The sequence below is a fragment of the Phacochoerus africanus genome, chromosome 15, assembly GCF_016906955.1.
Source record: "Phacochoerus africanus isolate WHEZ1 chromosome 15, ROS_Pafr_v1, whole genome shotgun sequence".
NCBI classification, from domain to species: domain Eukaryota; kingdom Metazoa; phylum Chordata; class Mammalia; order Artiodactyla; family Suidae; genus Phacochoerus; species Phacochoerus africanus.
The window spans coordinates 65,060,503-65,088,432 of record NC_062558.1 but is presented as its reverse complement, the minus strand read 5'-3'; the positions used below and the strand labels follow the sequence as shown (position 1 = coordinate 65,088,432).

At 39.9% G+C, this 27,930-nt stretch overlaps 1 protein-coding gene and 1 pseudogene across 2 annotated transcripts; one reads left to right on the top strand and one right to left on the bottom strand.

Moving 5' to 3' along the window:
* Window positions 1–523: 523 nt before the first annotated feature.
* On the bottom strand, window positions 524–15,262 carry CDK1 (cyclin dependent kinase 1). 2 transcript variants are annotated; one of them, XM_047762080.1, is made up of 8 exons: window positions 15,133–15,262; window positions 12,656–12,717; window positions 8,877–9,033; window positions 8,019–8,142; window positions 5,557–5,727; window positions 3,554–3,717; window positions 3,292–3,433; window positions 524–860 (listed from the first exon to the last, which is right to left on the bottom strand). In XM_047762080.1, exons 2-8 carry the CDS (start codon window positions 12,690–12,692, stop codon window positions 762–764), a joined length of 894 nt encoding a protein of 297 aa, XP_047618036.1. In that variant the 5' UTR covers window positions 12,693–12,717; window positions 15,133–15,262; the 3' UTR covers window positions 524–761. The 2 variants fall into 2 exon arrangements, with proteins under 2 accessions (XP_047618036.1, XP_047618035.1); XM_047762079.1 differs by lacking the exon at window positions 15,133–15,262 and adding an exon at window positions 15,019–15,121.
* On the top strand, window positions 14,994–21,834 carry LOC125116963 (proteasome subunit alpha type-5-like; annotated as a pseudogene).
* The last annotated feature ends 6,096 nt before the right edge of the window (window positions 21,835–27,930 follow it).

Sequence of the window (27,930 nt, the reverse complement as noted above, 5' to 3'; positions counted from 1 at the left end):
GCCAAGATAAACAACTCCTTTGCATGATTATTACCTCTGACCTGAGGCAAAAGAATTCACTCAGACAAATAACTTTCATGAGCTACCTAAAAATAGGATGGCTCATAAATTTTCTAAACTGTTCTTTCCAGCTGTGGACAGCCCTTGATCTCTGACTGTAAAACCTAGCAAACTTGGCATACACTCATGTTAGTTTTATAAGTTACTGAAAACCTCTATAAATTAGGCATCATTTCTCAAATCTGGATAGTTTTGTCATTCTGAATGCCTAAACATTTAGATCACAAATTGAAATACCAGTAGAAAAAGATTCATCTTTAGGCAGGTTTATATAGTTACCACATGGCAAGAAACTGACAAGAAAATTTAAACATTCAGAAGTTAAAAATACTTCAAAGCATTAGGAACTTTGAACTTAGCACTTTCCTGAACTCTAGTATTTCCAACTACAGGAAAACCAGACTGTTGGAGAGTTGAGATGATTTAAGGTAACTCAAATTTTTCCCTGATTTTGACATCAATAATAGATTTATATAGTTTTATTGTAGTAACAAATAGGTTGTTACAGTGGGATCTACAAACATATACAGAATTATATTTAAATTCATATAGAACAATATTTACATTTTTAAGTTACACTTTGAAATCAGAAGATGAAGTAAGCTTAAGTTTTACAACATAGAAAAGAAAAATACACAAGACAAAAGCAGAGTTAACAGTAAAAATACAACTATCTGTTCTTGATACAACGTGTGGGAAAGCTACATCCTCTTAACTTGATTGTCCAAATCATTAAAATATGGATGATTCAGTGCCATTTTGCCAGAAATTCGCTTGGCAGGATCATAGACTAACATTTTCTGAAGGAAGAAAAAAAGATTAAAACAAGGTTTTTTAATTTTTTAAGAAATAAGCCATTTTAAAAAGCCTTACTTTTCCACCGTAAGCCATGACCTAATAATGTGAATGCAAAATTACTAAATGTACATTTCCATCATTTTAATACCAAACCACATAAATTTCTTAGATTCCTCACCCCCTAGCTCTAAAATAATCTACTCCTTAAATCATAGGTACCTTGGGAACCTCTTTCTGCTATAAATTATGGTTTAAGACACAAGCATTCACAATAGTTTTAAAACCGAGGCATAAATTTTAAAAAGATATCTAGTTAATTGTATTTACTTGGAGAATTAAATGGCTATCTGAATTATTTACAACATTCCTGAAATGGTGGCAATTAACCATAGAGGTTTCTAATGTAGTTTCCAGCAAGTTCCAAATTAAAAAAACAACCAAAGAGCAATATGTTATAAACATAGGTAAAATGAGTCACTAAATGAATTATGGTCAGACAATCTAGTATTAAAGTTAATTTATACATCACCAGAAAAGGCTGAATTAAGGTAAAATATATCTTAAAGAAATATTAATCTTTTTTTTTTTTCTGTCTTTTTAGGGCTTCACCTGCGGCACATGGACGTTCCCAGGCTAAGGGTTCAATCAGAGCTGCAGCTGCCGGCCTAAACCACAGTTCATGGCAATGCCGGATCCTTAACCCACAGGGATGGAACTCACATCCTCATGGATACTAGTCGGCTTCATTACTTCTGAGCCATGACAGGAACTCCCAAGAAATATTAATCTTAAAGGAAACTAAATAAGTAGATGAGAGCTACTTTTACTATCTGGTTACCATCTGAGCTCTGATTATGTATCTGGCGTTACATTAAGTGCTTTGTACATTTCATGTTACTTACTTCTCGCAACAAAAGGTAGGTATTAGTCCCACTTTAAATGAGTACATTGAGACTCAAAGAGATTAAGTAACTTGCCCAAATTCAAAGAGCTTAAGAGTAATAAGGCTGGAAGTTTCCATCATGACTTACTGGAAATGAATCTGACTAGCATTCATGAGGAGGTAGGTTCAATCCATGGCCTCGCTCAGTGGGTTAAGGATCCGGCGTTGCCCTGAGCTGAGGTATAGGTCATAGACAAGGCTCAGATCTGGCGTTGCTATGGCTGTGGCATAGGCCAGAGGCTGCAGCTCCAATTCCACCCCTAGCCTGGGAACTTCCACATGCCGCGGATGCTACCCTAAAAAGACAAAAAAAAAAAAAAAGAGTAATAAGGCTGAAATTTGAAACCAAGACCGACTGATGATGCATAGCAGGAATTCTCAACCTGATCAGACTTTGCCCCTCAGGTGACACCCAGCAAGGTATGAAGACATTTTGGGTTGTCACAACTGGAAGGAATGTGTTAATGGCATCCATGGGGCAGAGGACTGGGATGCTGTTAAGTATCTTAAAATTTACAGACAGGCCTTCTACAGCAAAGGAGGATCCAGTCCAAGATGTCAATACTGGCTAGACTAAGGATGGATGGGTAGTATGATTTTCATTTTATTAACTAAAGTGAAATTCCTCATGTTCAAAAATTTCCTAAGTTAAAAAGACAGACTGGGCCAGGAATATAGAAGGCCTCAATACTGACATACAAAATATGTAAATGGCATGACTTATAAATCGGGAAAGGGGCCCAAAGACCAATTAGAACATGTATATGGTGATGTAGCAGTAGATATTTTTTATTTAGTAACCTAGCAAAATCTTATTATTTTTCTGGAATCACATTACCTGAGATTCATAAAAATTAGTTCTTTCTAAAATCTCCATATTTAAATACTATGCTAAAACAAATTTCCCAAGGCAGGCCTAGGACAATTCGTTATCTTGACAAATTTTTTGTTGTTGTTCTTGTTTTTAAAGAATACAACTATTAGTTGGGAATGGCAATGTAATAGATGGGAAAAGTTTTAGGAACTACATTCATCCTTCTACTACTCTTTCTGATGTAGAAACCAGGCACAAAGTGAGAAATGGGAATTCATCAGTAAAGGCTCTAATAACTAAGAATATAAAGCAATAAGGAAGATAGCTATGTCTAAACTAAAAAGTAATATATACCAGAACAAAAAAGCTTGAAAGGAAGATCAGAAGTCAGCAACCTAAAGGTATACTAACCTTGTCCTCTCCTTCAAAGTATTTATAGCTACCTATCAGATTAAAAACAAATGAACAAAAACAAACTAATGCCAGATTCTCCTCTCAAAAGCACTAGTATTTTTTCTTATCTAAAATGGCGCTAGTGACACAATAAACAGACTTAATAGTTACACGCCTAAGTCAATCAGTATATGTTGGTTGTCTTCCTGTTTGCTAGGTAAAAGAAAGAACTGAGTACATTCAAAATAATAATGTTCAAGTCACTATAAAGAGCATTCCTTACCGAGAGCAGATCCAAGCCATTTTCATCCAAGTTTTTGACGTGGGATGCTAGGCTTCCTGGTTTCCACTTGGGAAATGTATTCTTATAGTCCTGTAAAGACTCCACTTCTGGCCACACTTCATTATTGGGAGTGCCCAAAGCTCTAAAAAGCCATAGCAAAACAAAAAACTGAAGAGTTAAAGGATCAACATTAATCTTATTATATACATGTTGTCTTAATATTTAAAGTTCTTAACAGCTTACGTATAAAAAACAAAAATACCTGAAAATTCTGAAGAGTTGATCGATTTCCGAATCCCCATGGAAAAGTGGTTTCTTAGTTGCTAGTTCGGCAAATATGGTACCTATACTCCAAATATCAACTGGAGTTGAGTAGCGAGCTGACCCCAGCAATACTTCTGGAGATCTATACCAGAGTGTTACTACCTATTACAAACAAAATATTTTACTTTGAATAAATGTGGCTTAAATATAAACATTTATATTTCATTAGGACTGTCCTTTAGAAGGCTGCATAATGGTCATTGATAACTGTTTAAAAGTCAATTAATTACATATAATATTAAATGTTAAATAGTTCATTTCTAAGTTATATATGTTGGGGGTGGGGGAGATATAAAAGCTTACCAAGTCTTCTCAAATGAGTAAAACGAGAAACTCAAAATAGTCAAGATGAGCTTCACTTAAAAAAAAAAAAAAAGTTCCCATTGTGGCTCAGCGGTTAACAAATCCGACTAGGAACCATGAGGTTGCAAGTTCGATCCCTGGCCTCGTTCAATGGGTTAAGGATCCGGCATTGCCATGAGCTGTGGTATAGGTCGCAGACATGGCTCAGATCCCGCGTTGCTGTGGCTCTGGCATAGGCCAGCAGCCGTAGCTCCAATTAGACCCCTAGCCTGGGAATTTCCATATGCTTCAGGTGAAGCTCTAAAAAGTAAAAAAAAAAAAAAAAAAAAGCTAATTGGGAGTTACCGTTGTAGCTTATTGGTAACTAACCCAACTAATAACCATGAGGATGAGGGGTTCGATCCCTGGCCTCTCTCAGTGTGTTAAGGATCCAGCATTGCCGTGAGCTGTGGTGAAGGTCGCAGATACTCTTTGGGTCCTGCGTCACTATGGTGTAGACCACTAGCTGCAGCTCTGATCCACCCCTGGGCCAGGAACTCCACATGCCACACTAGTTGCCTTTAAAGAAATAATAATAAAATAAAAATTTTAATTTTAAAAAAACCGACTGATAACAGATTTAGGGGTGATACTGTACAAACACTAAAATCACAAATAAATTATTCAAACAATTTATTAGTGGTCTGGAGCCAATCTACTATTTTAGCATGCCTAATATATCACAATGGAGGTCAAGTGCATCTGTGTAAGCCAGTGGAAACCAAGTCATCCTTATTTATATAGCCATGGAGAAAATGAGAAAAAGGGATGAGAAAAAAAAGCCAAGACATCTGGTGAAAAGAGAACTGCTATAAGTTGTAACCTGGAGAAAGTATTTGGGCTCAAAGGTAGACACCTACACAGAAGAGTTTTCCAACAATCCTTAACAAAGTGATTCAATATTCACTTTCCCTCTAGATATCATCAGTACAACACTGACAGAACTTGTTTATAATTAGTAGCTTCTAAATACATCTGAAACAGTAGGCTTTAAGCAACAAAACCTCTTTTAACTGATTTTACTGTTTCAAGAGACAAATAACATGACAATCTGAATGGAAATTCTTACTATGAAGGATTATTAACAACAGAGGATTCAAATAATCAGAGATTGACTAGAAAGAATAACTCTAAAAAACTATATAGCAACGTCCTGCTGTAGAGCACTGGGAATCATATCTAGTCACTTATGATGGAACATGATAATGTGAGAAAAAAGAATGTGTACATGTATGTGTGACTGGGTCACCTTGCTGTACAGTAGAAAATTGACAGAACACTGTAAACCAGCTCTAATGGAAAAAAATAAAAATTATTATTAAAAAAAAACTATACACCAATGAAAACCCTTTCTTCCTGCAATGCCTCTCTAGCACCCTCTACTGATAAAGAGTAGCATCACACCAGCTGGCAAAGTAAAAATATTGAAAGGTTCCAGATACATTTTCAGACAGCAGGCAATGAAGGATAATGACTTTGGAGCAGAGGCAATGAATTTATACCGGCACAGAGTGGAAATCTTTTTGACTAAGTATTTTTTTCTTGACAACAGAAAACAATACAGCAATCACACATAACCAAAAAGTACCAAAAGCATACCTCATGTGTATATACTCTAATAGGTATCCCAAAAGCTCTGGCAAGACCAAAATCTGCCAGTTTAATTGTTCCTTTATCATCAATCAATAGATTTTGAGGTTTTAAGTCTCTGTGTAAAACTCTTCGAGAGTGACAAAACACAATCCCTTGCAGGATTTGGTACAAATAACTCTGGAAGAAGGAAACATAAGTTAGAAACAATGATTTTCCAAATAATATTGATGGATTTATTTCATAGACAATAACACACTATAATGCAGGGAAATAATTTACCAAAAAAGCTTTCAGGCCATTTGAGACTAATGGAAGTATTTGAGGGTAGGAAGCCCATTTATATAAAGTATGTTTGTATATCTAAGGGAAAGCTATCACCTTATGGATACATCGTATGTATATGAACTCATTTATTCTTTTATTTTGGTCCTTAATTCTTAGGTCTTAAGTTAGCTTTTGATACTGAAAGTTTCTTAAACTTTTGTATTTACATACTTGTAGCAACTCTATTTCTATCTTGAATAAAGTTAGTCTTTTCTATTTCTATCTTTCACCTTTACATATTCATTTTCCCTTTGGAAAGACTGGTCACTGATTCCAAAAGAAACAACAAAAAGGGTATTATGACTATATGTGTGTATATATATATATATATATACCTATATTATGTATATATTATGTGTGTGTGATACATATATATATATATGGGGGGTTTTTTTGCTTTGTAGGGCCATACCTCCGGCATATGAAAGCTCCCAGGCTAGGGGTCAAATCAGAGCTATGGCTGCTGACCTATACCACAGCCACAGCAACAAGGGATCTGAGCCTCAACTGCAACCTACACCACAGCTCATGGCAATGCCGGATCCTTAACCTACCGAGCAAGGCCAGGGATTGAACCCACATCCTCATGGATACTAGTCGGATTCGTTTCCACTGTCCACGATGGGAACTCCCTTTATTTAAATTGATACAATTATCACAAGATGCTGTTTAGTAGTTCAAAGAAATGTTTTTACAAGATACTTATTGCCAAGACAATGTAACTGACATCTGAAGCAATATGGTATTACAAAAATCTATCGTAGACATAGTAACAGTACTGACTGACTTATAAAAGTTCAAAATTATAAAGTACAATAAAATCAATCAGTTGGAACTGGATAGCCATTTGGAAAAAATTAAGAACCCTAGTTCTCACACCAAAATAAACCTTGATCCATTCAGATTTTAAGACACAAAAGGATGGAGAGGCAATCTACTGAAACTACCAAAAAAACATTGTTATGTACTGTTCTGATACATATGATCTTTGAGGAAGACTTAAATAAAATCTCAAAGTCCAAAAGTCATGTACAGGACAATTATAAAAATTACTAATGATATACACCACCAAGAAATCAAAAGGCAAAAAAAGGAATATTATCAACATGCTACCAATAAGATGGTCTTAGAAACCAGTGAAAAAAATATTCTGACAAAATCATCAGTGGAGAATATATAAGCCACTACATATAAAATGGCTAAAAATGAAAAAAATGTTCAACAAAAGGCAAAATATTGTTTTTTTCACATAGATTGATATTCAAAAGATTGATAAAACCAAGTTTTGACAGTGAGGTACTAAGAAAATAACTGTTACACACCATGATGTTTAAGAGTAATTCCAGGTGTGAGAATTTATTCTATAGAGTTTCATATGAAGATATAAGGATATTAACTGTAACACTGATCATAAGAGTATGAATCACCAAAGCAGAAAAGCACCCCAATGTCCATCAGTGTAGAACTGGTTTACATTATTATATCAAAAAATTAGACAGGTAGACCCATGTCAAAAAACGTTTTACACAGTAAAAGGGAAAATAGTGCATATATATATGTATATATGTATACACACACACATATAATCTCATTTTTACAAAAATATACATATACAGTGTATACAAAGTTGACATACAAGTATCTATCTCTAAGATTACTAATAAACATTGGCCACCTCTGAGGAGCGGTTTTGTAGAGATGGTATAAGGATAAGTGACTATACACTTTACTACTTTTTAAAAAAATTATACATTTAAATATAATGGCAATGATAAATTCAACCCCTTCCTACCACCATCCTATCCCAGGCTTTTGCTACTTTGTTTTATACATATCTCACTGCCAAATAAAGACCAGAAAAAAAACTAGTTTCCAACAATAAAATACCTCCTTATTACTTTTATGTTATCTCAGGCATTATTTTTCACTTGACAACTAGAAGCACAATCTAGTAATAAAATGGGTTATGGACAATCTAATCTATAAACTGTGTGGGAGAAATCAAAATATTCTTTTCTTCCTTGGTATACTTTCTAACACTTAAGAAAATTCTCATGAATTCTCTTAAGCCCTCAGAGGTGTCTGGAGTTAGACCATTTACATTCACGTGGATAAATACTAATAAAATGAGCTAAGAGTCTTACCTTAACAAGTGAAGAATCCATGAACTGACCAGGAGGGATAGAATCCAAGTATTTCTTGAGATCCATAGAAAGGAATTCAAAGATGAGATATAACCTGGAGTCCTGCATAAGCACATCTTGAAGACTAAAGAATAAAACAATTACATGAAAAAAAGAAAAATCTAACAAGCATTTTTCACCTCTCACAAAATAAAACTACTTCTATAAATCTTGCAGTTAAATCCTAATTGGGACTGTTAAGAAAACACACATGCCCCCAGAGATACCAGTCCAAAAGAAACATTTCTTTTTCTGACCCACCTGTCTCAAATCTGACCAGAGCTCTAAGAGCAGAAGCGGTGACAAAGCTCTGTGAAAAGGACTCTTTCCTCCAATGACTAGTTTACCCTGACTTTCCAGCCCCCACAACTAATCTCTACCACAAGCTCCTCCAACTGTTTCTGCCTGACCAACCTATTTTTCCTATGCCCAGCATTCTCAATTTACAAAAACAGTAGAGTTCTATTCTGCTCAGCAAGGCTAGACTAGAAATTAAGCAAATATAAAAATTTCCACACTGAGGAGTTCCCGTCATGGCACGGTGGAAACGAATCCAACTAGGAACCATGAGGTTGAGGGTTTGATCCCTGGCCTCTCTCAGTCGGTTAAGGATCTGGTGTTGCCGTGAGCTGTGGTGTAGTTTGCTCACGAGGCTTGGATCCTGTGTGGCTGTGGCTGTGGTGTAGGCTGGCAGACTGGGAACCTCCATGTGCTGTGGTATGGCCCTAAAAAGCAAAAATGAAAAAAAAATTTCCACATTGAAATTTACATTTGAAATAATATGCAGAAAATTACTTACACTCTGATATTATACCATACCTGACTATATTTGGATGGCGAAGTTCTTTTAATAGAGATATTTCTCGAATGGCAGTACTAGGAACACCTTCCTCTTCACTTTCTAGCCTGATTTTCTTCATGGCTACCACTTGACCTGTAGTTTTGTGTCTACCCTTATACACAACTCCATAGGTACCTGAAATAGACAAAGTAAACATCTGCTAGGTGACACCCTCTTCAAACTAAAGATTTTTAAACATGATTGATCCCAGAGTTCCCACTGTGGCACAGTGAAAACAAATTAGACTAGTATCCATGAGGACACTAGTTTGATCCCTGGCCTCAGCCAAGAATTGGGCATTGCCGTGAGCTGTAGTATAGGTCTCAGGGGCCCCTTGGATCCAGTGCTGCTGTGGCTGTGGTGTAGGACGGCAGCTGTAGCTCAGATTCAACCCCTAGCCTGGGAACTTCCATATACTGCAGGCGCGGCCCTAAAAAAATAAAAATAAAAAAAGGAGTTCCTGTCGTGGCTCAGAGGTTAACAAATCCGACTAGGAACCACGAGGTTGCAGGTTTGATCCCTGGCCTTGCTCAGTGGGTTAAGGATCTGGTGTTGCCGTAAGCTGTGGTGTAGGTCAAAGCCTCGGCTAGGATCCTGCATTGCTGTGGCTCTGGCTGGCAGCCACAGCTCCAATTAGACCACCAGCCTGTGAACCTCCATATGCCACGGGCGTAGCCCTAGGAAATACAAAAAAAAAAAAAAGAAAACAAAATAAAAAAACCCTCCAGGACATAGGCTTTTGTATATAATTTATTAAAAAAAAAAAAAAAAGAACAGGAGTTCCCATTGTGGCTCAGCAGTTTATGACTTTGTCTCCGTGAGAATACAGGTTCGATCCCTGGCCTTGCTCAGTGGGTTAAGGATCCAGTGTTGCCACAAGATGAGGCATGGGTCACAGATGCTATTCCAATCCAGTGTTGCTGAGGCTGTGGTGTAGGCCTACACCTGCAGCTCTGATTCTACACCTAATTTGGCAACTTCCATATGCCGTGGATGTGATTGTAAAAAGAAAAGCAGAACAGAGTTTATATAGCATCAGTTTGCCTTGACAAAACTATCCTTAATATTCTAATCAAGCAAGTAGTAGGTCATTTATTTGTTAGAGGCCTTTTCTGAAGTATGGCTATCTTTGGAGAAACTTAAAAAACTGTAGAATAGACCTCCCTAGATATTAGAGCACTGTAACTGCTTTTGAAGTTACACTCATGTCATAGAATAACAGTAAAAGCTATTCAACAAAATTACCATACACTTTAGGGGGTTAAGACTTTTCTAAATTGTCCAACCCCAGCTTAAAAAAAAACAAAAACAAAAAAAAAAACAATTATCTAGGGATCCTGTATATGAACTGGTTTTTAGCTGATTGGTACATCGTCTCCCTTATTGCCATCTGTTTCCTCCATTCACTCATACCAGGATCCCTTATATTGACCTCATTGCTCATTATCTGAAGCCCTTATATTAGCATCAACTTCAAAGTGGATGTGAGGCTTTCTGTAGATAATACGAACTTGAATAGATTAAATATTTAATAAAATATTTTCTTTTCTGGATGAGTATTGTTGACTGTTCAATGTATGCATGAAGTATTCTACATGAAATTTTCTGAAAGTATCACTGTGACTCCTGTTAGTATTATTTCCTGACCCCAAATCTTTACACTATTTTATGCCTACCTTGTTGGGTAGGACATTTGACAGGAGAGAAGATTCCAATTTGCAAATGATCCTTTTTCTCTAAAATGGGCTGGAAAATTAGAAAATTGTGACTACATGAGCTTTCTAAAGTATGGATACAATAGGCTGTAGTTAACCTCAGTGTTTTTTGCAGAGTGAGAGGGTACAATTACGAGTAAGATGCTTCCTCTCTGGCCACAACAGAAGTTTCTATCCTTGACACCTTATGGGATTGATTGTTTTTTCTTTTTTCTTTTTAGGGCCGCACATGTGGTATATGGCATATGTAGGCTGCAGGTGCTGGCCTATACCTGTCACAGCAATACCAGATCAGAGCCGCACCTGCGATACATACCACAGCTCAGGGCAAAGCCAGATCCTTAACCCACTGAGTGAGGCCAGGAATTAAATCCACATCCTCATGGATACTTGTCAGGTTCTTAATCCATTGAACCACAATGGGCACTCCCTGTCTTGGTATCATTTAAAGACATAATTTGACATAAAATCCATTGTATATCATTTGATTAAATTTATATTAACTGTGCTTTGGATAACCAAAATTATTAAAGACTATGTAGGATTAATCTTATTTGATCTTCTTAACCATCCTTAAAAGTAGCCAACTTTAAGAGTGCCTGTGTGGCTCAGCAGGTTAAGAACCTATCTAGTATCCATGAGGATGGCGAGTTCAATTCCTGGCCTTGCTCAGTGCGTTAAGGATCCAGCATTGCCACAAGCTGCAACATAGGTCACAAATGCAGCTCTGATCTGTCATGGCTGTGGCATAGACTGGCAGTTGCAGCTCCAATTTGACCCTTAGCCTGGGAACTTCCAAATGTCACAGGAGCTGCCACGAAAAGAAAAAATAAAGTAGGTAACCTTCTCTAGACTTAAAACCTACATTTTTCAAATGTAAATTGTACTTGCATTAAACACAAAAGCAGGTAAGCTAGAAGCACCCTCATCTGGCACACCATTTACACTCAGAAGATTAGTCATTTGTGGAATATAGTCAAATAGGCAGTTAATTTTAAATACAAAAAAAATTTTTTTTTAGTATTCTTACTTTTCTCTCAAGTGTACAGCACTCATAGACCTAAAATCTACTTATAACAACCATTAATTTATAGTAAACACTCAAGAATTACTGAGTTTTAAACATCATAAGTGCTCTATGTCTCCCTCCTGACTCTGAATCATCACTTCTCATTGAACTACTAGAATAGAGCTCTAGTTAAATAGAACAAAAGGATTCTACTGATTAAGCACCAAAAATATTTGTATGATACAAGGTATATGCTCTGAACTGAATTAAATATTTAAAACTTAAAAACATTTGCTATGGTCAAATTATAAAGCTGCTGGTGGTAAACAAAAAAAACCTTTAACAAATCTTTAGAGTGCCTACTAAATGCCAATTAAGGTTCCACATCATGGCTGTAACCATGCTATGATCTAAAAAGATGTTTTCTTAAAGACACGAAGGAATTCAAAGACTAATGTAACAACACTCAGATTTTCGTAATCCAGAAGAAACAAGAGTAATAAATGAAATCAGAAAAGCCTGGGTGTATTTAAGGAATGAATTAGATTGTCAAAAACCTCAATGTCAAGGGGCCTATTCTAAATTAGAAGTGATTAAGGAGACATTAACCACGAAATGAAATGTGTGACCTTGACTAGAACCTCAGAATATATATGCACAAGTATTTAGAAGTAAAGTACATAATTCCACTGCATGAACACTCTCCCAACCATGCCTACAAGACATCAATAGGATTCAAAATACAAATAAAGCAAATAAAGCAAATAAAGTATTTGTCTTAGAAGAATGTAAGATTATTGGAGGGGGCTGTTGGGGACACATGCGAAAATAATTTCAATTCTCCTGAACTGGGAACATTTTTATGTTTCAATTATCATGTAAAAAACATATGTATTAATGTACTAATGTACTGTAAGGTACCTATAGGATTGGTCTTTAATGAATGTTCACGTCTTCATGTCAAGGATGCTGCAGCATCATTAAATCATTAAAAAAAAAAACAACAACCTTGTATATTATTAAAACTACTCACCTTCTCCAATTTTCTCTATCTTGGTATAGTCTTCCATAGTTACTCAGTGGATGTGGTAGATCCTAAAATGAAAGGAAAAATGGACTTGATTACATGCCACTAACTCAAAGGGCAATTTTAAGTTATTAATGAGATACTAAAGGAAAGTATTTCCACAGTGCCTAGTGCAGTATTAATTTTCCATAAATCTTAGTTATATTAAAACAATATTTACATGGGAAAGAACTAAAAAGACTCTCCCACCTTAGCTCATGAAAACACTGGAAATAATTGTATATCCTATACTAGTGTAACATTTAGTGCCTTCCAAACCCTCAAATTTAGACAGATGTTCTCTTCATGTAACACTTTTAAAGGGCACCAGGAGTTCCCGCAGTGGCACAGCAGAATGAATCCAACTAGGAACCATGAGGTTGCGGGTTCGGTCCCGGGCTTCTCTCAGTGGGTTAAGGATCTGGCTTTGCTGAGAGCTGTAGGTCGCAGAAGCGGATGGCATCTGGCGTTGCTGTGGCGCAGGTCGGCAGCTGCAGCTCTGATTGGACCCCTTGCCTGGGAACTTCCTCGCTGTGGGTGTGGCCCTCAAAAGACAAAAGACAAAAAAAAAAAGGAGCACCAATATGTGTCAGAGTTATACCCAAATACTTTAACAAAGAATGTTATTTGACTGAATTTGTATAGATTTATGATATTTTTATGAAGATAATTTTTAAACAATTTTTAAAGGCATGAGCAGGGAGTTAAAATGTGACACTGCTCACTCATTATGGGTTTTTTGGGGGGTTTTTTAATGCAAGAAATAGATTTATTAAGATAGGATGCTTGTGAAAGATACAAGCAGGCAGGCAAGGCGGCTCTTTTTTTTTTTTTCATTAGTGTTTAAAATAGCAAAATAAGTGTTTCAGCTTGCTCAAGTGACAGTTTTAATCATTCTCCAGTTCTCAGCAGTCACACAAACAGGATAAAAATTTGGAGGGTAAGGTAGGAAATATCACTAAGCACTCTAAAAGAAAAGGTACAATTCCACAGGGGGGAAAAAAAATCTATACCCACACAACAGACAAGAACAATAAAGGTTTTAAAAAAAAAAAGCTGAAATGATAATCAGATACAAGACTTCCTGCTAAGTCTTGGCTGGTTAGTTTGCCTGTCAACCATTTACTTCAGAAGCCCAAAATCTAATTTTATAATGCATCACTGATAAGCTCATATACAAAGGTCACTCTGAGTAATTTGACCCGTAGATTCTATTTCTCACATTCATCTTTAAAATCATTCCAGAAATAAGCAGCAATAGATCTTTCTAAATGAACAAAATTGCACTACACTTGCCATCCTAGAAAGGTTTAATTTTACAAATGGCAGTGGACGATGAAGATAATTATCTTTCCCTCAATATCCAGATTTAATATGCCTAAAGCACAATAAAATTGTTAAGCTCAGGTTAAACAAATAACTAAAAACTAACTCCATCTCAAAGCTGGGTTCAATTACTCTCCCTCCATTCCCCGGTTGTAACTATTTGAAATAAAGATAGCAGCTTCTGAATTTGAGTATAGCTGGCCTTGAAATACCAAGACTTCATCTACACAGAGACCTCCAGGTCTTTAGAGGAAGCAAGACGTACAAGTTATTAGGTAAAAATTGACTATAGGATTTAAAAACACACGTTTCTAGCTGTAGGCGTTTCTTAGATATCTACTCTTTACCAACTCCATAGTATATAACAACCACCAAGCATAAAAACAAATTTAAAAAAATCCAAGTTCTCTCGGGCTCTATGCCTTGGCTAAGTCTTCTTTAAAGCTCTAGGTGGGCTAGGGTCACAGGCACAGACGCAAGCCTGAGAAGACCCACAAGTTAGTTCATCCAATCGGTTTCCAGGGGCGTCCTGGGATCAGGAAGAGGTTCGGGTACCTGGCCCAGGTGCGGCCTTGCTTTCCACGCCCGGAGGCGAGGGCAAGGCGCACCAGGGACGGGGGGAACTGCAGGGCCGAAGGCCGAGCCTGGCACTCGGCAAGCACTAGGCAACGTCGAATGCGCGGATTCGGCTTCAACCATGACCTCAAAGCCTCCTCAGCCGCCGGCGACCCCAGGCTAAAATTCCGAGGCCAGAGCAACCCCAGCCCGGCCGGAGTAATCCTGCCAGGGCTGGGCTCCCCCAAGCCTCGCTCTCATGACCCCGGCGTCACTCACACGCCCAGGCCCCAGATAAAGGTCCCGGCTGGCCACACGCAGACTCTTGCTGCCCAGGGCCCAGCCTCCTAATTCTCACCCGGTTCCTTAACACTCCCCCTCCGAGGCCCGCGAACCTGCCCTGCCAACTGAACGCCCCATAAGCATGACCCTGACCCCAGCGACTCTACCCAGCTTATTATCCCGCGACGAAAGCGGCGGCAGCGGCTACCACGTCAGCGTCGCTCTCCTTAAGCTCCCAGAGCCAGCTTTGAAAAGCTAAGTGCGAGCAGTTTCAAACTCACCGCGCTAAAGGGTCCTGGATCCACCAATCAGGTATCCCGTAGACTTTCAAAGGAGCCAATCAGAGCCCAGCTGCTCTTGGGCTGGACCTCCTGGGTGGCTAGAGCGCGAAAGGAGGAGGAAACGGCGGCTGGAGAAAAAGCAGGAGGGCGGGCGCCAACTGAGTGTGAGCGCAAGCGCTGTCTTCCATTCCAAGACAGCGTCGTCCTACCGTTTCAAGTCATCAGAAATCTACTGTTCGCCAGGGGTTGGCTTTTTTCCCCCTCACAATACTGGCACATTTAAAATTTATTGTACTCAAATACTTCATCAGAAAAGTGATAACACACTTAATCTAGATCCCATTACTTTCACTTAAAATTCTTAAAGCTAGCTCACATTTGTGTTTTTCTAAATTAATAACTCTCAGGCTGGGCCAAAGGACATTTCAGTTACCTCAAGGAGATAATAGAAAACTCAAAGATGTCCTGATCAATGTAAAGAAAAACTTTATATCACACACACACACACACACACACACATATACACATTGGACTTTACTATTTTTACATTACACACATGTTGACTATGTTATGTTTTTAACCTCACTTTTTAAATTTAAATTATTTTGTCTATTTAAAATGTTATTTAAAAACTAAAAACAGGGAGTTTCTGTTGTGGCACAGGGGAAATAAATCCGACTAGTACCCAGGAAGATCCCTGGCCTCACTCAGTGGATGGAGAATCCAGCGTCGCCCTGGCTGTGGTGTTGGATCCATGTTTAAAACATTTTTTAAATATTCTTACATGAGAATTATAAATTTATATTATAAATTATAAATAAAAAAAGAGTTCACATTTCTATGAGGGAAGAAAGAGATCTAAATCAAACTTTAAATAATCCAGTGTCCCAAAACTCTTTCATTGCCTTCCACCATATCCTAAAGAGGGAGTTCTGCACCTGAACACCATTCTTAAGTCCTTAGGGAGATAAAAGAGTAAAATAGAATAAGGGATAAGAGTCTTTGCACTGACCCTAATGGAATGTAGGACAAAAAAATCATTACCATGACCTCTACAGTTATATGTTAGATGACTCAAGTTAGGCTAAGGAAAGGAGCTAGTATACCACAGGCATTTATGTTTTTAATACCTTATTATGCAAGGAGCAGCATCTGTCATCCGGCCCTATATATGGCACAAACCCTCAGCCTTGGAAACTTTGTGCTCCTGGGTATCAGAGGCAGAGCATTTGGGATTCATGGTGGAGATAGGGGGTTGGGAAATCTTGGCCCGAACCTAATAACTTTTAAAACCTATTTCTAAAATTTCAAATTCACATTTTAAATGAAAACTGCCCCTGGAGAAAAGCTCTAGAGAAGAAGACTGCTTTCTGCTAGTTTAGTGTACTAATTTTACCGAATAAATATATGTATCTTTCTCTTGGGAGGCCTAAGCAAGAGATTCAATTTGCCTCATCTAAAAACAGCTAGTAAATCATTACAAACATTTTACATTCAGCATAAAAAAGACCACAAGCCTCCACAACTCTGACGCTAGATTTGTATTTAAATTTAACTTGGCTATCTTTCCTTTTGTGTGTGCATGGCTGGTGTTTTGGAGGTTTTGTTTGTTTGTTTTTATTATCTTTCTTTTTAAAGTTTCAGGGGTCATTGTAAATTAAGGCTATCATCTTAGCAAGTACAGTTTATTATCCAGGGTCAGCTTCTCTTCAGTGTCTCTCTCTCTCTCTCTCTCTCTCTCTCTCTCTCTCTCTCTCTCACACACACACACACACACACACACACACACACACACCAGATACATTTTCTGCTCTAAGTGTTGGGGGTGGGAGAATACAACCATTACTTAAAATTCGCTTCTGGCACTGATGTTATAACTTATGCTGTAAGGTGATATGAAAACATAAAGGAGGAAATAACTAATTCAAACAGAGGATGTGACATTTGAAGGGACACTGGAGAAGCCTATGACATCTGAAGGAACACTGGAGAAAGAATTGTGGGATGGGCCTTCCAAGCAGAGGAAATAGCCTGAGTAAAGCACTAAAGTTTGCTCATGTAATTCAAGGTGCTTCCATCAGAGAGTGTAGGGCTCTTTAGGTATTAAGCAGGGAAAGGAATTTGGAGTCAGAATCTTTTTTCTTTTTTTTTTTTTTTTTTTTTCTTTTGAAGGCCCTACTTGCAGCATATGGAAGTTCCCAGGCTAGGGGTCTAATAGGAGCTGCAGCTGCTGGCCTAGGCCACAGCAGTGACAAAGCTGGATTCCTAACCTGCTGAGCCACCAGAAAACTCCAGTTTTGTTTTTGTTTTGCTTTTGTCTATTTAAGGCCGAACCCAGGGCACATGGAGGTTCCCAGGCTAGGGGTCCAATCGGAGCTACGGCTGCTGGTCACAGCCACAGCCACACCCACAGCAACTCAGGGTCCAGGTCTCATCTGCAACCTACACCACAGCTCATGGCAACTCGGGATCTTTAACCCACTGAACAAGGCCAGGGATTGAACCCATGTCTTCATGAATACTAGTCAGGTTCATTAACCACTGAGCCATAACGGGAACTCCCCCCCCCTTTTTTTTTTCTTTTTAGGGCCCCATCTGCAGCATATGGAAGTTCCCAGGCTAGGGGTTGAATCGGAAGTGTAGCTGCTGACCTACGCCACAGCCAGAGCAACTACGGATCTGAGGCGTGTCTGCAACCTATACCACACCTCGCAGCAATGCTGGATCCTTAACCCACTGAGCAAGGCCAGGGATCGAACCTGTGTCCTCATGGATGCTAGTCAGATTCGTTTCAGCTGAGCCACAACAGGAACTCCATTTGTTGCATTTTTGATGGTAGGCATTCTGACAGGTGTGAGGTGGTTTTGATTTGCATTTCCCTGATGATTAATGATGTTGAGCATCTTTTCATGTGCCTGTTGGAAAGAAGTCTATTCAGATCCTCTGCCCATTTTTCAATGTCATTTTCTGTTTTTTGTGATTTTTAAATCTAGTTTCTTTCACATATGAGCTGTTTGTACAACTACTCTAAGTTTATGTCTCACAACACAAGAATTATAGGAGATTCTAATTTGCATGATGCTAAATATCGCAGATCCCTAAAATTGTCTGCTGCATTTATAATTGTTCATGCTGTGGTCATGAGTGTGTTCCTGATAGAAGCTCAGTTTGGATGAGGTAGTAATAGGAAGCAGTGTGGAAAGTGCTCTCTTTCACCAACTTCCACCGTATCCTTAAAAGAGATTTCTGCACTTGAACATCATTCTTTTTTTATAATTTTTTTTTTTTGGTCTTTTTTAGGGCTGTACCCCCGGCACATGGCACTTCCCAGGACAGAGGTCAAATTGGAGCTACAGCTGCCGGCCTAGACCATAGCCACAGCAACACAGGTTCTGAGCTGTGTCTGTGACTTACACCATAGCTCACCACAATGCCGTATCGTTAACCCACTAAGCAAGGCCAGGGATTGGACCTGCATCCTTGTAGATATTAGTCGGGTTTGTATCTCTTGCCCTGTATCTTCATTCCCAGATGCCAGGAGAGTGACCAGAATGAGTGGAAGGCATTGTCCTGGAAGTTTTTCCTGTATTAGGACTGCTGGTGATAACTTGGAAGTGCTGTGGATGAAGAATCCTAAATTCAATGTATCCTCAATTCAACATCTCCTGACCTGAATCTCAACAGTGTTCGTGGTCCTGGCAACATCACTGGACAGGCGGGGAAGTGTGACTGACTGGGAGTTGAAGTGGAAAGAAACAGAAGCTTTAACAAACTGTTTAAAATATCTTATTTTATACTTTTTTTTTTTTTGGTCTTTTTAGGGCCGCACCTGCTACACATGGAAGTTCATAGCTAGGGGTCAAATTGGAGTTGCAGCTGCCAGCCTACACCACAGCCATAGCAACACCAGATCTGAGCCACATCTGCAACCTGCACCAAACTTTGCAGCAACGCTGGTTTCTTAACCCCCTGAGCAAGGCCAGGGATTGAACCTGAATCCTCATGGGAAGATACTATGTCAGGCTGTCACCCCACTGAGCCCTAACAGGAAATCTCCCTATTTTATACATTTCACAAAGACATGACCATGTGACCAGGACCCTCTCTCAGAGCCCTGGAAGGGGCCTATGAAAAGGCAGGACCCTGACACCTAAGGTTCATTAGATTCAAGATGAATCTAACCCTGAAACTGGCAGACAATTTTATACATATTTGGAGCTAGGGGAAATGATCACGGCTGTCATTTTAGCTGAATATCTGAGATATTTTTGATACTTTTTATGAATTCCTAGCGTTCCTTAAATTTTATCACAATACTGCCTATGTCTACAATATGCCCTCTGCCAGAAGTAAAAGTTTATAGTAAGAAGTAAGTCTTTAAATCTTTAGCTTTGCAAAGTCACCTCAATAAGTCAGGGCAATGGAGGAGTTCCCATCGTGGCACAGTGGAAAGTAATCTGATTAGGAACCGAGGTTGCGGGTGTGATTCCTGGTCTCGATCAGTGAGTTAAGGATCAGGCATTGCCATAAGATGTGATGTAGGTCTCAGACACAGCTCGGATCTGATGTTGCTGTGGCTGTGGCACTGCCCAGTGGCTGTAGCTCTGATTTGACCCAGAGCCTCGGAACCTCCATATGCAGCGGATGCAGCCCTAAAAAGCAAAAAATAAAAAAAAAAATTTTAAATCAGGGCAATAGATCATGACTAGGTCTTTCATCAAGTTAAGGAATTCATTTAAAAATTCATATTTTAGAAGTTCCCACTGTGGCTCAGTGGTTTAAGGATCGTCATGAGGTCGTTTCCGTGAGGATGCTGGTGCGATCCCTGGCCTCACTCAGTGGGTTAAGGATCTGGCATTGCCACAAACTGCAGCATAGGTCAAAGATGTTACTCAGATCCTGTGTTGCCATGGTTGTGGCCATAGGCCTCAGCTGCAGCTCCGATTCAACCCCTAGCCCAGGAACTGCCATATGCCACAGGTGCGGCCATAAAAAGAAAAAATGCATATTTTAAGAGTGTTTTAAAAAATGAAATTCTTGGAGTTTTGTGCTGTATCAGATTAAGGATCCAGCTTTGTCTCTGCCATTGCTTTGGTTGCTGGTGTGACCAAGGGTTCATCCCCTAGCCCAGGAATTTCTACATGCTGCCAGTGCAGTCAAAAAATAAATAAATAAATAAGCTCTATTATAACTCAATAAACTGTCATCTAGAATTATACAGGCCTTGGATTGTACATTATGAAATCTTCTGCTTCATGTTAAATGTGTACTAAATTTGAGAAATTTCAAAAAAGCAAAGTTACTTCCTCTTACTGCTAAAATGACGTGAAACATAATTGACTCTGCCCTTAAAATGAAGCACAAGGAAGTTCCTGTCATGGCTCAGTGGTAACGAGCCCAACTAGTATCCAGGAGGATGCAGGTTCGATCAGTGGCCTTGCTCAGTGGGTTAAGGATCCAGCGTTGCTGTGGCTGCGATGTAGGCTGGCAGCTGCAGCTCCGATTAGACACCTAGCCTGGGAGCTTCCATATGCTGCAGGTGTGGCTCTAGAAAAAAAAGAAAAGAAAAGAAAAGAAAATGAGACACAAGAAGCTCCTGCTATGGCACAAAGCCATGGGCAGAGTCACTGGAACACACTGAGACACAGGTTGATCCCCAGCCAAGCCCAGTGGGTTAAAGACCCAGCGTTGCCACAGCTTCATTGTAGGTCACGATTGCAACTCAGATCTGATCCCTGGCCTGAAAACTCCATATGCCTTGGAGTTTTGGGTAGCCAAAAAAGAAAAGAAAGAAAAGAATTGGGGTCAGGGCCTTGGTTGTGTGGCAGCGGGGCTGAGTTGGGTCAATATCCCCAAGTAGCCTCTGTCCCTTTCTCCTGCAGTCACTGTGTTCCTCAACTAGTCTAAGAATGGCACAGGCCATCAAGCCTTCACTCGTTATCCTCAAACTTTCTCCTGAAGGAAGAGTATTTCAAGTGGAATATGCCATTGACTCTATCAAGCTTGTTTCTATAGCCATTGGAATCCAGGCAAGAGAATTACTCTTCCCTCACCACTCCTGGAGCCCAGCAGCACTAAGGATATTGTAGAGATTAGTGCTCATGTAGTTGTGCCCTAAGTAGGCTAATTGCTGATGCTAAGACTTTAATTGATAAGAGTTCCCTGTGGCCTAGCAGTTGAAGGGTCAGGCACTGTCACTGTTATAGCATGGATATGATCCCTGATCTGGGAACTTCTGCATGCAGCAGGTGCAGCCAAAAAAAAAAAAAAAAAAAGGCTTTAACTGATAAAGTCTGAGTGACACAGCACCTACAATGAGACAATGACATTGGAGAGTGGGACTCAGGCTATGTTAAATCTGGCTCTAGAGTTTGGAGAAGATGCTTATTCAGATGCCATGTTTTGTCCCTTCAGAGTAGCACTGTTATTTGGAGGAGATGATGAAAAAGGACCCCAGCTGCTTCATGTGGACCTATCTGGAACCTCTGTACAGCATGATGCTCCAGCAATTGGCCCTGCTTCAGCAGGTGCCCAGAGCTTCTGGCAAGGACTTTACCAAAAGTCTACAACACTGAAAGAAGCCATCACTCATCATCCTCAAACAAGTAATGGAGGAGCTGAATGCAACTAACAGTGCAGCCTGGCCAGAATTCCAACATGTCCACAAAGGAGGAACTTGACATGGTTATCAAGGACATTTAAGGAAGTGTAAGCCTCAGAATTTCTCAGGGAAATTTCAGTTCTCCTAGTTGCCCTTAACATTTTTTTTTTTTTTAATGGCCACACCTGTGGCATATGGATGTTCCCAGGCCAGGGATAGAACCTGTGTCACAGCAGTAACAATCCCAGGTCCTTAACCCAGTGAGCAACCAGGGAACTCCACACCCCTTAACTTTTATTTCCAGCTCCAGTTCCTTGGGAACTCTCCGGTGTATGTGCATTTTTCAATGATGTCTGTGAGTAATGGTAATTCTGAAATAAAGAAAAAAAATTTTTTTTCTTTTTAGGGCTATACCTGTGGCATATGGAGTTTCCCGGGATAGGGGTTGAACTGGAGCTGCAGCCGCAGGCCTTAGTCACAGCCACAGCAATGCCAAATTTGAGCTGTGTCTGAGAACTACATGGCAGCTCATGGGAAACGCCAGATTCTTTAACCCACTGAGCAAGGCCAGGGATCGAACCCGCATTTTTATGGATACTAGTTGGACTCTTAACCCTCTGAGACATAACAGGAACTCTAAGAAAAAAATTTTTTAAATGAGATGGAAACTTCAAGCCTTGTAGCGCCCGAGGGCCTCCCCAGAACATCAGTTGTCTGGCTCTTGTCTGTGCACCAGCTTTATTTGTTTGCTTGCTTGCTTTTTATAGGGTTGCATCCGAGGCATACGAGGTTCCCAGGCTAGGGGTCACATCTGAGCTACAGCTGCTGTCCTATGCCACAGCCATAGCAACATCAGACCAAGCTGCATCTGCGACCTACACCATAGCTCATGGCAATGCCAGATCCTTAACCCACTGAGCAAGGCCAGGGATCGAACCCACAACCTCATGGTTCCTAGTTGGATTCCTTTCTGCTGTGCCACGATGGGAACACCTGTGCACCAGTTTATACCAGTGATGTGAGAGCGAAATAAACAGCAAATTAAACACTATTGGCTTCACTCACCAGATGCTGGAATTTCTTCTGTTAGTATGGCATCATTCGATGGCTAATAAAGATACAAAGATGAATTAGATAACTATGCTCATTGAGCTCGACAGGAAGGTCTGGGATAAGAAAAAAATGCACCAAATAATTATACTTCTTTTATGCTAACTAATTAAACATAACCCTTCAGCTAGTGCTTTGAGCCAAGTACTGAGGGACTATAAGATAAAGTGGAGTTCCCGTCCTGGCTCAGTGATTAATGAATCCGACTAGGAACCATGAGGTTGCAGGTTCAATCCCTGGCCTTGCTCTGTGGGTTAAGGATCCAGCGTTGCCATGAGCCGCGGTGTAGGTCGCAGACGCAGCTCGGATCCCAAGCTGCTGTGGCTGAGGTGTAGGCCGGCAGCTACAGCTCCTATTTGACCCCTAGCCTGGGAACCTCCATATGCCGAGGGTGTGGCCCTAGAAAAGACAAAAAAGAAAAAAAATATATATATATGATAGTGATGTTACATTCAGATAAGACAAAAAGAGAAGGCTAGCTGCTGTTTCAATAACCTTCGATAAGTGAAGAAGCTCTTATTATGCCCCAAGCACCAGCTTAAATAATGGGCATGCAAACAATAATCAAATGTAAGCTCCAGAACTTTGGAGTCCAGATGGGAAAACATACAAAATAAAAAAATTTTTCAAAGAGAAAAATAGAGCTTTTTATTTAACAAGACACGACAAAATCCTTTCTTACCTCAGTAATCATTTTTTTATTTCTTAAACAGCTAATCCCTAACAACACATTCAGTTTTTTTTCTTTAATGACTGCACCCATGACATATGGTTCCAGGGCTAGGGATTGAATCCTAGCCACAGATGGATCCTTTAACCCACTGTACCAGGCCAGGAATTGAACTCATGACTCCAAAGGACCCAAGGGTTGCAGTCAGATTCTTAAGTGACTGCACTACAGCGGGAACTTCTAAACCACATACTCAAAATGAGAGGTAACAGGAGGGAGAGACAAGAGACACTGTCCTGGAGTTTCTGCTGTGACACAATGGTATCAGGGGCGGCTGTGGCACAACGGTATCAGGGGTGTCCTGGGAGCGCTGGCACGCATGTTCTATCCCCAGCCCAGCACAGTGAGATAAGGATCCAGCACTGTAGCAGCTGCGGCGTAGGTTGCAACTGTGGCTCAGATCTGACCCCTGGCCTGGGAACTCTATATGCTATGGGTGCAGCCCCAAAATAAGACAAAAAAAAATTGCTATGGGGTCACAGGAGAGAGGGGAAAAACTAGGGGGATGGGCAGATCAGGAGTCATTCGTTAAATGATATAGCCCTGGGTTGGGTTGGGAAGGAAAGCTGGTATAGGTTTCAATGGGAATTGAAAGAGAGGAACCCAAGGAGAACAGCCAGACAAAGGGAACAGCATATGCAAGAGAGGGCATAGTGTCAGAGAAGTACGTGGCTTGTGTGAAACTAATGAAGGGAGCTTGATAAAGCTGAATAAAAGTGTCTTGGAAATCATTCCTGAAATATGAGCACAATTTTGGCAAATAGAAACAGGAGAAGGAAGTTGTTGGGGTGTAATTGATGCCATGGGTGGCAAGGTGGGCAGAAAGGAAGAACAAGGGGCAGGTTTGGAGAGCTTCTAGAGGTGGGAGGTAAGGTGTGACAGGAAATAAAGGGATAGAAGAGAGGAAAGGAGAATGGAATTCGTATTGTGAAGGCTTTTGGAAGTCACTGTGGAAGCTTACTAGCAGCTCTGCAAACAGCCCAAAGGGAAGGATTAAAGGTTTTGTTCATTTGGTTGAGCAGGGGAGAGATAAGATCACATTACCCCTTTACATTAATTAATTTGGCAGTACTTTTCAGAAAGGATTAGTGTGGGGAGAGGAGCAAGAGTACCAGTTAAGGCATTCTCTTTTGGTAAGGCATTTCCTTTTCAAGGAAAAAGAACGAAGAAACAAAGGAAAGGAAGAAACTAATGGAGACTCCTGTGGTACAGCTAGTTAAGGATTCGGTGTTATCACTGCTTTGACTCAGGGGTTGCTGCTGTGGTGAGGGTTTGATCCCTGGCCCTGAAACTTCCATATACCTCAGGCATGACCAAAAACAAACAAACAAACAAGAATGCTAGTTAAAAAGTAACTCCCTCCAGGAGTTCCTGTCGTGGCACAGGGGAAACGAATCAGACTAGGAAACTTGAGGTTATGGGTTTGATCCCTGGCCTTGCTCAGTGGGTTAAGGATCTGGCGTTGCCGTGAGCTGCAGTGTTAGGTTGCAGACACAGCTCAGATCCTGCATTGCTGTGGCTGTGGTGTAGGGCAGCAGCTGTAGCTCTGATTGGACCCCTAGCCTGGGAACCTCCTTATGCCATGGGTGCAGCCCTAAAAAGCAAAAAAAAAAGTAACTCATCATGTCCAAGGCTAGGACCAACTCTATAAAGCTGAAATTTATAAAGCTCTTTATACACGTGTGTGTGTGTCTCTGTGTCTATGTGTTTAATCTTGAAGGCAGTGCTAAGGATATTATGACTATAGTGCCACTAGAGGGTAGTAGAGACAAATTGGTAAAATAGATGAACCCTCCTACTTGCTAGAAGCCAAATATTTTTCTTCTTGTCTATATTTTGTAATGGTTGTAAGCTTAATTCAGTTATTCCATGGCTAAGAAAAAAAAATGACAAGTACATTTAGTTAGTTGTACCTCTAGACAAATTAGTAAATTCATAGTACCCATTCTCAGAAGGTGATAATAGCTGTGTTAGCAAAGACCAGAAAAGTTGGCATTTACCCTCTTCACAATAACCAATATCTCATTATGGCCTTGAATGGAAACTCTATTTGATTTTTTTATTTACTTATTTATTTTGTCTTTTTAGGGCCACACCCTCAGCATACGGAAGTTTCTAGGCTAGGGATCGAATCAGAGTTGTAGCTACTGGCCTATGTACCACAGCCACAGCAATCCCTGCCATGTCTGCAACCTACACTACAGCTCATGGCAACACCAGATCCTTAACCCACTGAGAAAGGCCAGAGATCGAACCTGAATCCTCATGGATGCTAGTCAGATTTGTTTCAGCAGAGCCATGACGGAACTCCTGGAAACTCTTTTAAAATTGAATCAAGAGGGAGTTCCTGTCGTGGTGCAGTGAAACAAATCCGACTAGGAAGCATGAGGTTTCGGGTTGGATCCCTAGCCTTGCTCAGTGAGTTAAGGATCTGGCAGTGCCATGAGCTGTGGTATACATTGCAGACTCAGCTCGGATCCTGCATTACTGTGGCTGTGGTGTAGGCCAGCATCTATAGCTCTGATTAGACCCCTAGCCTGGGAACCTCCATATGCCGTGGGTGCGGCCCTAAAAAAAAAAAAAAAAAGACAAAAAAAGTTTATAAAATAAAAGATTTTTAAAAAAATTGAACCAAGAACGTAACATACAAGTCTCTTACTGATTAAAATAAGAAGGAGGAGGAGAAGAACAGAAGAAAAGAAAAATTAAGTCCAGTGTATTCTCTTAGATAATTTAAGTTAGAAGAAGCATATTTTGGATATACATTTTTACAGATAATACCCTAAAATATATATTGTTTTGCTCTATATATCGCTTTGTATATGTTTTATACACATACATATACACATCCTTTTGAGAAGTAGCACAGCACTGAAGAGCTATAATACCTATATGTTTGTTTGTTTTTATAAAACAGTATTTCCTCCAACATTATTTTATCATAGGGAAAGTTTTTTATACGCATAAAAACCACATATTTGCAAAAATTTATTATGACATTTTCATAATAACAGGCATTTAAAACCAACCTAGAAGTCTAATAGGGAAATAGTTACATGGGTAAAATGATACTTCTCTTAATCAAAATACCATACACCCAGACACATACACTGTGATTGCAAGTTCATAGAAACATGAATTTATATTAGAAGGAAATAGACACAGCTGTTCTCTTAGTGTAATGGGATGTGTAGTAATTTAAAAACATTTCCATCCAACTAGTTTCATGCTATTTTTTACAATGACCACACTCTAAAAGGGAGCAAGGTACTGCTGCTAACATTTTACTTACAGTTTCAAGATACTGCCATTTAGCTAACAAGTCCTCACAGTGCCCAAATCACTGTATATTAAACCTCTCATCAGAACAACTACCTTCAATGACTTTATCTTTTTTTTTTCCCCCACGGAAAAAGAACGAAGGAAAGGAAGAAACTAAATGGAAACTCCTAGAATGAGTATGGCTACAATCAACATACCTCTAGAGTGAAATACAGTGTTTGAAAGATTTATAAATAGCTTCCTCAGAAGCTTAAGAAAAGGAATGCAGGAGTTCCCGTCGTGGCACAGTGGTTAACGAATCCGATTAGGAAACATGAGGTTGCGGGTTTGATCCCTGGCCTCGTTCAGTGGGTTAAGGATCTGGCATTGTTGTGAGCTGTGGTGTAGGTCACAGACACAGCTCGGATCCCGAGTTGCTGTGGCTCTGGTGTAGGCCTGTCGCTACAGCTCCAATTAGACCCTTATCCTGGGAACCTCCATATGCCATGGGAGCAGCCCAAGAAATTGCAAAAAGACCAAAAAAAAAAAAAAAGAAGAAGAAGAAAAGGAATGCAAAGAAGCCAGCAGAGGGGTTCCCTGGTGGCCTAGCAGTTAAGGGCTCACCCTTGTCACTGCTGAGGCTCTGGTTCCATCTCTGGCCCAGGAACTTCTGCACACGGCGGTGGGGGGGGGGGGGGCGCGCCAAAAAAATAATAAAAAGCTAGCAGGAGTTCCCTTTGTGCCTAACCAACCCTACTAGTATCCATGAGGATGCAGGTTCAATCCTTGAACCTGCTCAGTGGGTTAAGGATCCAGCGTTGCTGTGGCTGAGGTGTAGGCTGGCAGCTACACCTCCGATTCAACCCCTAGTCTAGGAACCTGGGAACTTCCATATGCTGCAGGTGTAACACCCCCCTCCCCCAAACAGAAATGTCAAATTAAATGAGTCTGTACTGTGACAGTACCGTTGTGTTACTAAGGATCAAGTAGGCAGATACTTCCTAAACTTGTTCAGTCATGAAAATATCTAACTTGGACATCCTCTCCCATCTTTTACCTTTTTTTTTTAGGACTGCACTTGCGGCATATGGAAGGT